At 43.7% G+C, this 12,785-nt stretch overlaps 1 protein-coding gene across 4 annotated transcripts in view; it reads left to right on the forward strand.

Moving 5' to 3' along the window:
- LOC132371776 (solute carrier family 23 member 1-like) overlaps positions 1–12,785 on the forward strand; it is a 58,474-nt gene that overhangs the window by 32,582 nt on the left and 13,107 nt on the right. For 3 of the 4 annotated variants that reach the window (XM_059933312.1, XM_059933314.1, XM_059933313.1), the window contains 4 exons: positions 7,771–7,935; positions 8,334–8,442; positions 9,646–9,741; positions 11,030–11,443. In XM_059933312.1, the coding sequence (XP_059789295.1) occupies positions 7,771–7,935; positions 8,334–8,442; positions 9,646–9,741; positions 11,030–11,289 (630 nt within the window). In that variant the 3' untranslated portion in view covers positions 11,290–11,443. Of the gene's footprint in view, positions 1–7,770; positions 7,936–8,333; positions 8,443–9,645; positions 9,742–11,029; positions 11,444–12,785 lie in introns of those variants that run through there. The other variant, XR_009504967.1, reaches the window with a different exon arrangement.

Raw genomic sequence — 12,785 nt, forward strand, 5'->3', positions numbered from 1 at the left:
CTGTCCTCTTGTCTCCATTCCCAGTATCACAGCTTTATCATCTCCCACCTGGACATGGCAGTATCCCTAACTGTCTCTTCCCAGGATCTTGCCCATCTCTAATCTAGCTACCACACGGCCGCCCAAGGATCTTTCTAGAACCCAATTAAATTAGTCCCTGCTTAAAATCTCTTCCAGGCTCCATTTTCCACAGGAAAGCCCCATAAGGTCAGCAAGAATTCTTCAAGATGGTGCTTTCTTCTTCTTATTATTTTTTTTGGCTGCATTGGGTCTTCGTTGCTGTGCGTGGGCTTTCTCTAGTTGCGGCGAGCGGGGGCTACTCTTCGTTGCGGTGCGCGGGCTTCTCATTGCGGTGGCTTCTCCTTGCGGAGCACGGGCTCTAGGCATGCAGGCTTCGGTAGTTGTGGCTCACGGGCTCTAGAGTGCAGGCTCAGTAGTTGTGGCACACGGGCTTAGTTGCTCCGTGGCATGTGGGATCTTCCCAGACCAGGGATGGAACTCGTGTCCCCTGCATTGGCAGGTGGATTCTTAACCACTGCGCCACCAGGGAAGTCCCCAAGATGGTGCTTTCTAAGGTGACTTTGAAAAGAATATTATTACGATGTTGCTTTCCTGTACGCTTCAGTGCATAGGTACAGTGTTTCCCAGCACAAGTGAAGTGAGCTTTGGAAAATACTCACTTTCCTCCACCCACATCCCCACCCTGTATTTCCTGATAGCTCCCTTGGACCTATCTACCTCTGTACCCTGCATGGCCTCTGGCCCGTAGTGAGAGCTAAAATCTGTGAGCAAACAGCAGAGCCAGCACCCAGCCCTATGGCAAGTTCTATGTGCTTGGACACTGTGGACTCTTTGACATTTTCCCAAAGTTTCAAGACCTTTAGTGCAAGTGAGAGGAACATTTTTCCACGTGAGGGCCACTGACCCACACAGAAATGTGGGAATGGGCTATGTAAGTATAAAGCAGCAAATATTTTTCTTGCTGAAAGGAAGATATCTCATGCAGACCAGAAAATTATATTCAATAAACAGAACAAAAAATATTTTTGATGTATCATTTCTAAATTAAGACCCTTTACAGGAGAGGGAAAGAGCAGGCAAGAAAAGATACATAGACACCAAACGGTATAAATCCAGCAGGAGACCGATTAACTCTGGTCTGGACTCATACCTCCCCCTTGTGGCCCCGTGTTGCATCTGCATTCATGGGCTCTGACCTATTCTTGGTTCTCTCCTGGTCAGTTGGGAGAAATCAGGCTGAAGGCCAAAGATCTCCCATCACTTCTCTAGGGTGTCATGGCTCCTAGCCCAGATGTGAATCCTGAGACCAAAAGACGCCCAGGGCTGCATGATAAATTCTGTGGTAGTAGGATTGGGGATGACCTGCCATCTTTATGAGACCGTTAGCATATCCAAAGGGTATTGGTTGAACCTGACAAGTTGGTCTATTGTGCTTAGATTCATGTCTTTGTTCCCACAGTTCATTGCTAGGGTTGTAAACAAAAAAAAGTTATTCTGATGTGGTTAATTCCTATCACTTGTCTTCTAATGAAGAAAGTTAAATAAATTAGCTCTTAAACTGGAAAGAAAAATAAGCAAAGGCAGAATCTGCTGCTTTATTGCTGCATTAATGCACTTCAAGTTGTTGACATTGGAGTATCTTAAAAAAATGTTTAAATTGTGGTAAAAGACATATAAAATCTACCATCTTAATTATTTTTGTGTACAGTTCAGTAGTATTCAGTGTATTCACATTGCTGTGCAACAGATCTCCAGAACTTTTTCATCTTGCAAAACTGAAACTACACTAGAGTATCTTCTAAGGACTGGGAGTAGAAACAAATGCATGAGAAGAGGTTCAAGAACTACCTAAGCACATTCATTGATAATAGACTCATGATGGGATATTCAGACATTTGCAGCACAACTCTAACTTTTGAGGATGAGGCTGAATGCTTCCAGGTCAGAGGTCATTTTTGTCTCACTGGTAACTGTCACTCAAACCCCAGATACAACCCTTGACTAGCACAACAATCATTACTGTCCAGCGTGTGACAGCTGTGTGTGCCTGGCACTGGGATGGGATGTGGACCAGAGCCCATAATCTTCACAGCAGAGTGGGTTTTTTTTAACCTTTGTAGAGACTTTTTATTTCCAGATCTAATAGCTGCTCTAAGCGGGTGAAACATACTTCTTTAGCATTCCCAAACTCCTAGCTGCTTGAGAAACCCTATGCAAACCAGGTAATAGCAATTAGTAGTGACTCTAGCACAACTGGTCCTTGATTTTGGACCAGTTAATGCTGTATAATGCCATGGGGAGGAGCCTTGTCTCTGTTCTGTATCTTAATGAACCTCCGGATAGATGAAGGAGGAATCATAGTTTACACATAATCCATGATAATTGCTTGTTGAGAAAATCTAATTTGTCCTAATTGAGAAAATGTATCAATTAATAATAATGAAGTGACTTATAGAGGGAACTTTTTAAAAAACTTTATTGAAGCATAGTTGGTTTACAATGTTGTGCTAATTTCTGCTATACAGCAAAGTGATTCAGTTTTATATAACATTTTTCATATTCTTTTCCATTATGGTTTACCACAGGATGTTGAATATAGTTCCCTGTGTTATACAGTAGGACCTTGTTGTTTATCCATTCTATATATAACCGTTTGCATCTGCTAATCCCAAACTCCCAATCCATCCCTCCCCCACACCTGCTCCCCCTTGGCAACCACAAGTCTGTTCTCTATGTCTGTGTGTCTGTTTCTTTTTTGTAGATAAGTTCATTTGTGTCCTATTTTAGATTCCACATATAAGTGATATCATAGGGAATTTGTCTTTCTCTGTTGACTTACTTCACTTAGTATGATAATCTCTAGGTCCATCCATGTTGTTGCAAATAGCGTTACCCTTTTTAATGGCTGAGTAATATTCCATTGTATATATGCACCACATCTTTATCCATTCATCTGTTAATGGACATTTAGGTTGTTTCCATATCTTGGCTATTGTGAATAGTGCTGCTGTGAACATAGGGGTGCATGTATCTTTTCAAATTAGAGTTTTGTCCAGATATATGCCTAGGAGTGGGATTGCTGGATCGTATGTCAATTCTATTTTCAGTTTTTTGAGAAACCTCCATACTGTTTTCCATAGTGGCTGCACCAATTTACATTCCCACCAACAGTGTAGGAGGGTTCCTAGAGGGAACTTTTTGAAATGTAAATCACATCATGTCACTACCCTGCTTAACAACAACTCTACTGAGTCTCCTTTGTCTTTGGATTCATTATTTTTAATTGTAGTAAAATACACGTAACATAAATTTAGCCTCTTAACCATTTCTAAATGTATAGTTCAGTAGAGTTAAGTACATCCAAATTGTTGTGCAACCAATCTTCAGAACTCTTTTCTGTTGCAAAACTGAAATCTGTACCAATTGAACAACTCCTTATTCCCCCCTCTCCCAGCCCCTAGCAACCACCATTCTACTTTCTGTCTGTATGAATTTGACTGCTCTAGGTACCTTATATAAGTGGACTCATACAGTATCTGTCTTTTTGTGGGTGGCTTATTTCACTTAATATCCAAGGTTCATCCATGTTGTGCAGGTGTCAGAATTTATTTCCTTTTTAAGACTGAATAATATTCCATTGCATGTATATACTACGTTTTGTTTATGCCTTGTCTTTGGAATTTATTGTAACTCCTTTCCATGGCCCTTAAAGCACTTCATGACAGAGTCCTTTCCTTGCTTTCCACCCCATCTCCTGTCTCTCACCCTGCGTCACTGTGCCCCAGGCACATCAATTCCCTCCCCTATGTTTATTGAGATACACTTGGCATATAACATTTTGTAAGTTTAGGTGTACAATGTGTTTATTTGATACACTTATATACTGCAATATGATTACCACCATTAGCTAACACCTCTATCACATTACATAATTACCATTTCATTTTTGTGGTGAGAACATTTAAGATCTACTATCTTAGTAACTTTGAAGTATACATTTTTGTTAACTATAATCACCATGGTGTGCATTAGGTCCCCAGAACGTATTCATCTTCTAACTGAAAGCTTGTACTCTTTGATGAACATCTCCCCATTTCCCCCACCCAGCAGCCCCTGGTAACCACCATTCTACTCTTTACTTCTACCAGTTTAGCTTTTTTAGAGTCCACATGTAAATGATATCATACAGTATTTGTTTTTCTCGGTTTGACTTATTTCACTTAATGTAATGCCCTCAAGGTCCATCCGTGTTGTCACAAATGGCAAGATTTCATTCTTTTTTATGGCTTAATAATATTTCATTGTATATACCACATCTTCTTTATCCATTCGTCTGTTGACAGACACTTAGATTGTTTCCATACGTTGGCTATTGTAAATAATGGTGCAATGAACATGGTGGGGGGGGTGCATATATTCTTTTGAGTTAGTGTTTTCATTTTCTTTGGATAATCCCAGAAGTGGAATTGCTGGATCATATGGTAGTTCTATTTTTAACTTTTTGAGGACTCTCCATACCATTTTTCATAGTGGCTGCACCAATTTACATTCCCACCAGCAGTGCACAGGATTCCCATTTCTCCACATGCTTGTCAGCACTTGTTACCTTGTGTCTTTTTGATGATAGCCATTCTAACAGGTGTGAGGTGATATCTCATTGTGGTTTTGATTTGTGTTTCTCTGATGATTAGTGATGTTGAGCATCTTTTCATGTACCTGTTGGCCATTTGTATGTCTTCTTCGGAAAAAAATGTCTATTCAGTTCCTCTGCCCATTTTAAAATTGTTTGTTGTTGTTGTTGTTATTGAATTGTATGAGTTCTTTATATACTTTAGATATTAAACCCTTATCCAATATACAGTTTGCAAATATTTTCTCCCATTTAATAGGTCGCTTTTTCATTTTGTTGATTGTTTCTTTTGCTGTGCAAAAGCTTTTTAGTTTAATGTAGTCCCACTTTTGGATTTTCACTTTTTAAAAAAAAAAAATTTATATTTATTTATTTATTTATTTTTGTCTGAGCTGTGTCTTAGTTGCGGCACGCGGGATCTTTGTTGCAGTGTGCGGACTTCTTAGTTGCAGCATGTGAACTCTTAGTTACAGCATGCCTGCGGGATCTAGCTCCCTGACCAGGGATTGAACCCAGGCCCCCTGCACTGGGAGCACAGAGTCTTACCCACTGGTTCACCAGGGAAGTCCCTGATTTTCACTTTTTTTGCTTGTGCTTTTGGTGTCATATCCTAAAAAAATCATTGCCAAGACCAATGTCAAGAAGCTTCCCTGTGTTTTCTTCTAGGAGTTTTGCGGTTTCCAGTTTTACATTTAAGTATTTAATCCATTTTTAGTTAAATTTTGTGAGCGGTGTTAAGATAGTTGTTCATTTTCAGTTTTCCGCATGTGGTTGTCCAGTTTTCCCAACACTATTTATTGAAGATACTATCCTTTCCACATTAAGTTTTCATGGCTCCCTTGTCAAGTATTAGTTGACCATATATGCATGGGTTTATTTGTGGGCTCTCAATTCTGTTCCATTGGTCTATGTGCCTATTTTTATGCCAGTACCATGGTTTTTTTTTTTTTTTTTTAAAGACAATCAGATGTTTTTATTTAGTTATTTATTTATTTTTGGCTGTGTTGGGTCTTTGTTTCTGTGCAAGGGCTTTCTCTAGTTGTGGCAAGCGGGGGCCACTCTTCATCGCGGTGCGCAGGCCTCTCACTATCACGGCCTCTCTTATTGCGGAGCACAGGCTCCAGACGCGCAGGCTCAGTAATTGTGGCTCACGGGCCTAGTTGCTCCACAGCATGTGGGATCTTCCCAGACCAGGGCTCAAACCCGTGTCCCCTGCATTAGCAGGCAGATTCTCAACCACTGTGCCACCAAGGAAGCCCAGTACCATAGTGTTTTGATTACTATAGTTTTGCAGTATAGTTTGAAATCAGGACATGTGATGCCTCCAGCTTTTTTTCTATTTTTCTTTTTCAGGATTGCTTTGGCTATTTGATGTCTTTTGTGGTTACATAAGCATTTTAGGTTTTTTTTTTCTACTTCTGTGAAAAATGCCATTGGAATTTTGACAGGGATTGCATTGAATCTGTAGATGGTTTTGGGTAGTATGGACATTTTAACAATATTAATTCTTCCAGTCATGACATGGGATACCTTTCCATTTATTTGTGTCTTCCTCAGTTTCTTTCATCAGAGTCTCATATTTTTCACCTCCTTGGTTAGATTCATTCTTAAGTACTTCATTGTCTTTGATGCTATTGTGAATGGGATTGTTTTATTTCTTTTTCAGATGTTTTATTGTTAGTGTAGAAAAATGCAGCTGATTTCTGTATGTTGATTTTGTATCCTGCAACTTTACTGAATTCATTGATTAGTTGTAACAATTTCTTGGTAGAGTCTTTAGGATTTTCTATATATAAGATCATATCATCTGCAAATAAAGATAATTTTACTTCTCCCTTTCTGATTTGGATACCTTTTATTTCTTTATCTTACCTGATTGCTATGGCTATGACTTCCAGTAATATGTTGAATAGGAGTGGTGAGAGTTGTCACCCTTGTCTTGTTTCTGATCTTAGAAGAAAAGCTTGCAACCTTTCAGCATTGAGTATGATGTTAGTTGTGGGCTTTTTGTATATGGCCTTTATTGTATTGAGGTGCATTCCTTCTATATTTAATTTGTTGAAAGTTTTTTTTATCCTGAAAGGATGTTGGATTTTGTCCAATGCTTTTTCTGTGTGTATTGAGATGACCGTATGTTTTTATCTTTCATTCTATTAATGTGGTGTATCACATTTATTGATTTGCACATGTTGAGACATCCTTGCATCCCAGGGATAAGTCCCACTTGATCACGGTGTATGATCCTTTTAATGTACTGTTAAATTTGGTTTGCTAACATTTTGTTGATAGTTTTTGCATCTATATTCATCAGGGATATTGGTCTGTACAGTTGACCCTTGAACAATATGGGGAGTGGGGTGGGGTTAGGGGCACCAACCCTCCTTGCAGTCGAAAATCCATGTATAACTTATAGTTGGACCTCTATACACGTGGTCCCTCCATACCCATGGTTCCATCATATCTGTGGTTCCACATTCACAGATTCAACCTATCATGGATTGTTTAGTACTACAGTATTTACTGTTGAAAAAAATCTGCATATAAGTGAACCCACACAGTTCAAACTCATTGTTCAAGGGTCAACTGTACTTTCTTTTCTTTTCTGTCCTTATCTGGCTTTGGTATCAAGGTAATGCTGGCCTCCTAAAATGAGATTGTGAAGTAAGTATTATTAATCCCACCTGGTAAATTTGGAGGCTGACATTTTGAGAGGTTAGGTAACTTGCGTGAAGCCATATAGCTAGTTGGAGGCAGAGTTGGGATTGGCTCTCAAACCCCATTCTTAAGCATTGGGCCACTCCCTCCCAAGAGAGACTTCTTGCCTCACTATAAAGTCTGCCTAGAGAAGGAGCATTGGAGTCAGGACTTGAAGACATGTATGAGAGCAGCAGAGAGGAGAGGTGAGGGCAGAGGCTGGGACCCAAGGTCACACCTTCATCCTTTCGCCAGCACCATGTGGGAGTAGAGGGGGGCCATTTCTGGGTCAGTCGATGCTGCTCCTGTGGGTCCCCTGGAGCCATTGTTTGTGATGCCCCAGGAGCAGGGCAGAGGCCTCCAGGGTGTGTGGCCTAGCTGCTGCTGAGCTCCTCATCTCTCCCCCATCTCCCTGAGTGCTACAGGTAGGGAGCAGGATGGTGATTGTCGCTGCGGGCTGCGTGCTGCTCCTGATGGGCGTATTTGGGAAGATCGGGGCTGCGTTTGCCACCATCCCAACCCCTGTGATCGGAGGCATGTTCCTGGTGATGTTTGGGGTCATCACTGCCGTGGGGATTTCCAATCTTCAGGTGAGGCAAGGCACCCTTAGGAAAGCAGCAGCATTGCATCTCCTGAAAGGAGCCCATGGGGATGGAGATGAATGGAACAGCATGGGGACAAGGGAGGAGGGGAAGGGAATCCTCAGTCCCAGAAACCGCACTGGCCCCAAATGGGAGAAAGAAATAACCAGAAGCATCCAAATTTCTGAAAAACAAAATTGCATCAGTTTGAATTGGATTATCCAGACCACTCAGCTCCCAGGGTCAAGTGGGAGTCGGGACTTGGCTAAGAACGTGTGCCCTCTGAGTCCAACTTCCCCCTCCAGTCTCAAGTGGTGGGGGGGTGGGGGGGTTGGGAGGGTGTTTGATTGACGTGCAATACAGGTACTGATCATTCCGGCTCTGCCGTGGGGGCCTCTCTCCTGCAGTACGTGGACATGAACTCGTCCAGAAACCTCTTCATCTTTGGCTTCTCCATCTACTGTGGGCTTGCTGTTCCCAACTGGGTGAACAAGAACCCGGAGAGGCTCCACACAGGTGATTCTCCGTCCTCTAGACTGTGATCACTCCAGGGGCAGAGCAGGTGGGGTCCCTGGTCCCTGGGAATTCCTGTCACTTTTTAAAAAAATTAACTGTAGTCACCATGCTGTACATTACATCACCATGACTTATTTATTTCCAGTTCTATTGAGATATAATTGACATACATCACTGTATGAGTCCCAGGTGTACAGCATAAAGGTTTGACGTACATATATTGTGAAACGACTACCATAATAAGTCTAGTTAACACCCATCTCCTCATATAGACACAATAAAAAAAAATGGGAAAAAAAAGAAAAAATTTTCTCCTTGTGGTGAGAACTCTTAGGATCTACTCTCTTACCAACTTTTCTATATATCATACAGCAGTGTTAACCATAGTCGTCAGGTTGTACATTCCATCCCTCGTACTTATTTATCTTACAACCAGAAGTGTGCACCGTTTGATCACCTTCCTCCAGTTCCTGCTCCTCACACCCCCTGCTTCTGGTAACCACAAATCTGATCTCTTTTTCTATGAGTATTTTTTTTAACAGTCTATATATAATAAGTGAGATCATACAGTATTTGTCTTTCTCTATCTGATTTATGTCACAGCATAATGCTCTCAAGTTCCATCCAAGTTGTTGCAAATAGCCAGATTTTATGGCTGAATAATATCCATTGTAAATATATACCTCATTTTTTTTAGTCATTCATCCATTGATGAACACTTAGGTTGTTTCCATATCTTGGCTCTTGTAAATAATGCTGCAATGAAGGTGGCTGTGCACCTTCTTTTTGAGTTAGTGTTTTCTAACTAACTTTACATATATATATCTTTTTGAGTTAGTGTTTTCATTTTCTTTGGATAAATAACCAGGAGTGGAATTACTGGGTCATATGGTAATTCTATTTTTTAATTTTTTGAGGAACTTCCATACTGTTTTCCATAGTGGTGGCACTAATTTACATTCCCACCAACAGTGCATAAGGGTTCCTTTTCTCCACATCCTTGCCAACACTTCCTAGTTCTTATCTTTTTGGTAAAAGCCAAACAGGTGTGAGATGATATCTCACTGTGATTTTGATTTGCATTTCCCTGATGTTGAACACCTTTCATGTACCTATTGGCCATCTGTGTATCTTCTTTGGAAAAATCTCTATTCAGATCCTCTGCCCATTTTTTAATCCCTGTCACTTTTGTCTTTACTCTAGGGATTCTCCAGTTGGACCAGGTCATCCAGGTGCTGCTGACCACGGGCATGTTTGTTGGTGGATTTCTGGGCTTTCTACTGGACAACACCATCCCTGGTAGGGCTCACCTTTGCTCTGTAAGCTGACAGTTTGGGTAAATGGTCAGCATTTGGGTCACCCACATTGCTTCTCTAGCCCCAGTTCTCATGTGAGACTGGCCACAGCATACCCTGAGTGGGCCCTGCGTCTGGGTGGGGTGTATGGGCCTGTACTAGCTTTCTAGGGCTGCCATCACAAAATGCCACAGACTAGGAGGCTTAAACAATCGAAATGTATTTCCTCACAGTTCCAGAGGCTAGAAGTCCAAGAACAAGGTGTTGGCAGGATTGGTTTCTCCTGGGGCCTCTCTCCTTGACTTGCAGATGGATGGCCTTTCCTTCCTGTGTGTGCATCTCTGTTGTCTCTCTGTGTGTCCTAATCTCCTCTTCTTATAAAGACACCAGTCAGCAAATTAGAGCCCACCCTAAAAACCTCATCTTTAACTAAATCACCACTTTAAAGAGTTTATCTCCAAATACAGTCACATTTTGAGGTTTGTGGGGTTAGGGCTTCAACATGATTTTTTTGGGGGGGGGGGGACACAATTCAGCCCATAAAAGGACCCTAAGGTGAGAAATACACCAGAAGCAAAAAGCAAAAGACATAGCCCCAGCTCTCTTAGAGCCTGCCGTCTAGTTGATGAGGGAGAGAACGCATGTGTTCATTTATTCATATTCCAATAAAAACCACAGCAAGTGCACTGTGTTCCAGGTGCTCTGTATTGAGGATACAAAGAGCTGCAACACATGCCCCCCTGCCTTCTAGAAACTCACAGGCTAATAGGGGAGAGAGACATGAAAACAGACCATTACAGTACAGGGCAGTAAGTGTGATGGTGAGCAAACCAAGCCCATGAGTGCTGAGGTGAAGAGCGCAGAGCTGCCCTCACTGGTGGCTTTCAGTGCTCCCTTCTAGATCCTCCCACGGCCCCTTGAAAGGACCTCCGTGATAGCTCCTGCTTCGTGGTATTCCGTTTCCCACACTTCTTCTCTCCACCAAATGTAAAATGCATCTGCATTCCAGAAACATTGAAATATAGAAAGGTTCGCTCCAGAAGATGAGGAAAGAACAGTGGTTCATAGAAGGTCATACCCCGGAGCTCAGGGAGCACCTGATGATGAGCTGAGTTGAGCTGAGCTGATTCTTGGGATGGGCTTGGAGGAGGAGGAGGAGAAGGAGGAGGAGGAGGGGCTGCAGTCGGGTGCAGGGCACTGAGACGAGGCCTCGTGCGTGCCTGCAGGGGGTGCCAGAGGCTTCCGCCCCCTCCCTCAGGGTCCAGTCTTGACTGCTTGCTGTCTCCCGGTAGGAAGCCTGGAGGAGAGAGGCCTCCTGGCGTGGAATCAAATCCAGGAGGAGTCTGAGGAGACTACGAAGGTCTCGGAGGTGTACAGCCTGCCCTGGGGGATGGGCACCAGGTTCTGCACATCCTCCTGCACCCGGTGCCTCCCCTTCTGGCCCAGGCTGGCACGTGGCAGGACAGGTGAGGCGGGAGCGAGCCAGCTCACGCTCTGCTCCCGGGACCCCTCAGAAGAGCGGCCCAAGGGCGCCACAGACACCAGGATGTGAGAGCGCTCCTTCTGCACGTCCCAAAGCCTTCACTGTCCCCCACCCAATGTGCTGAGCTCCCCGCTCACGTGGGGCGGGGACCCTGCCCTCTCGAGTACCTCTGCACCCCGCACATGGTGGCAGCCAAATAAGTATTAGATTAAGACCACGACAAGCGTGCTTTGACCCAGTCACTGAGTCACCGAGGTCTGGCCCCAAGCTGCTTCCTTCCACTGTGCTCCAGCCCTCCCGTCTCCAGTGTAAACCAGTCCTCTTGGCAGTATTTTGATGCATCGGGAGGAAGAGGCTTTGGGTGGGGCAGGGGACGGAGATGGGGCTGTTTGCTGAAAGGTGACGGGAACAGTTCTCTTCCTCCCCAAAGAGGCTGGAGGCCCTGCCAGCACCCCCAGGCCCTTCTCTTCCAGACGCTTCCTCTTCCAGGCCCCTCCCCGCCAGGCCCCTGCCATTTGTAAACACTGAAGGGCCAGCAAAGCTACAATCCCTGCACAGCCCCAGCGCCAGTCCTTGGGGTCAGACTGTGCATCACAGGACGGTATAGTGAGGCAGTGGGCTCTGGCGCTGTGGAGTGAGGACCAGGTTTGGATCCTAAGACTTAACCTGCATGTCAGGTTCTCACAGGGACATTAAACAGTCAAAGCATTTGAGAGGCCTTCAGTGGAGCGGAGCCACTGTTGTTATGATATATAAACTGTAAAGAGCCAGGCGAACCTGTTCTCTCTGCATCCTCAGTGGATTAGTCAGGATTCTCTAGAGAAACAGAGCCAATGGGTGTGTGTGTGTGTGTGTGTATACACATACATGTCTGCAGAGAGATATATACATGTGTATACACACACACACATACATATATGGGGGTGGTGGGAGGGCAGGGTGGGGAGAAAGAGAGAGAGATTGACTTAAGGAATGGACTCATGTGATTGTGGAGGCTGGCAAGTCCAAAGTCTGCAGGGTAGACCAGGAGGCTGGGAAGAGTTACAGCTGGAGTCTGAAGGCAGTCACTGGCAGAATTCCCTCTTCCTGGGGGAGGTCAGTCTTTTGGTCTATTCAGTCCTTCAGCTGATTGGATGAGGCCCACCCACACTATGGAGGGTAATCTGCTTTACTCAAGCTCTACTGATTTAAATGTTAATCTCTTCTAAAAAAAAAATACCTTCATAGAGACACCTGGAATAACGTTTGACCAAATACCTGGGTACCATGCCCTAGCCATGTTGACATATAAAATTAACCATCACACCCAGTGTACAGGCCCAGGGACATTTATGCACTCTTTGCCCAGGGGCCTCACCAGAAAGCACTCAGAACACTGTGGGATCTGGCTTGGACTCCATTCAGGAGTCTTTATTATCAGAAGAAGCAGATGTAGCTGATTCTACCTTGATGTCCTGGAGCACAGGGTTGAGGTCAACACTGTTCCTGGGCTCCTAGAACATGCAGGATGTGTGGTGGGCTCCAGAACTCTCTAGAACCCATCAAAACAATGTCCTGAACCCAGG

This window comes from Balaenoptera ricei, chromosome 9 (assembly GCF_028023285.1).
Source record: "Balaenoptera ricei isolate mBalRic1 chromosome 9, mBalRic1.hap2, whole genome shotgun sequence".
Lineage (NCBI taxonomy): Eukaryota > Metazoa > Chordata > Mammalia > Artiodactyla > Balaenopteridae > Balaenoptera > Balaenoptera ricei.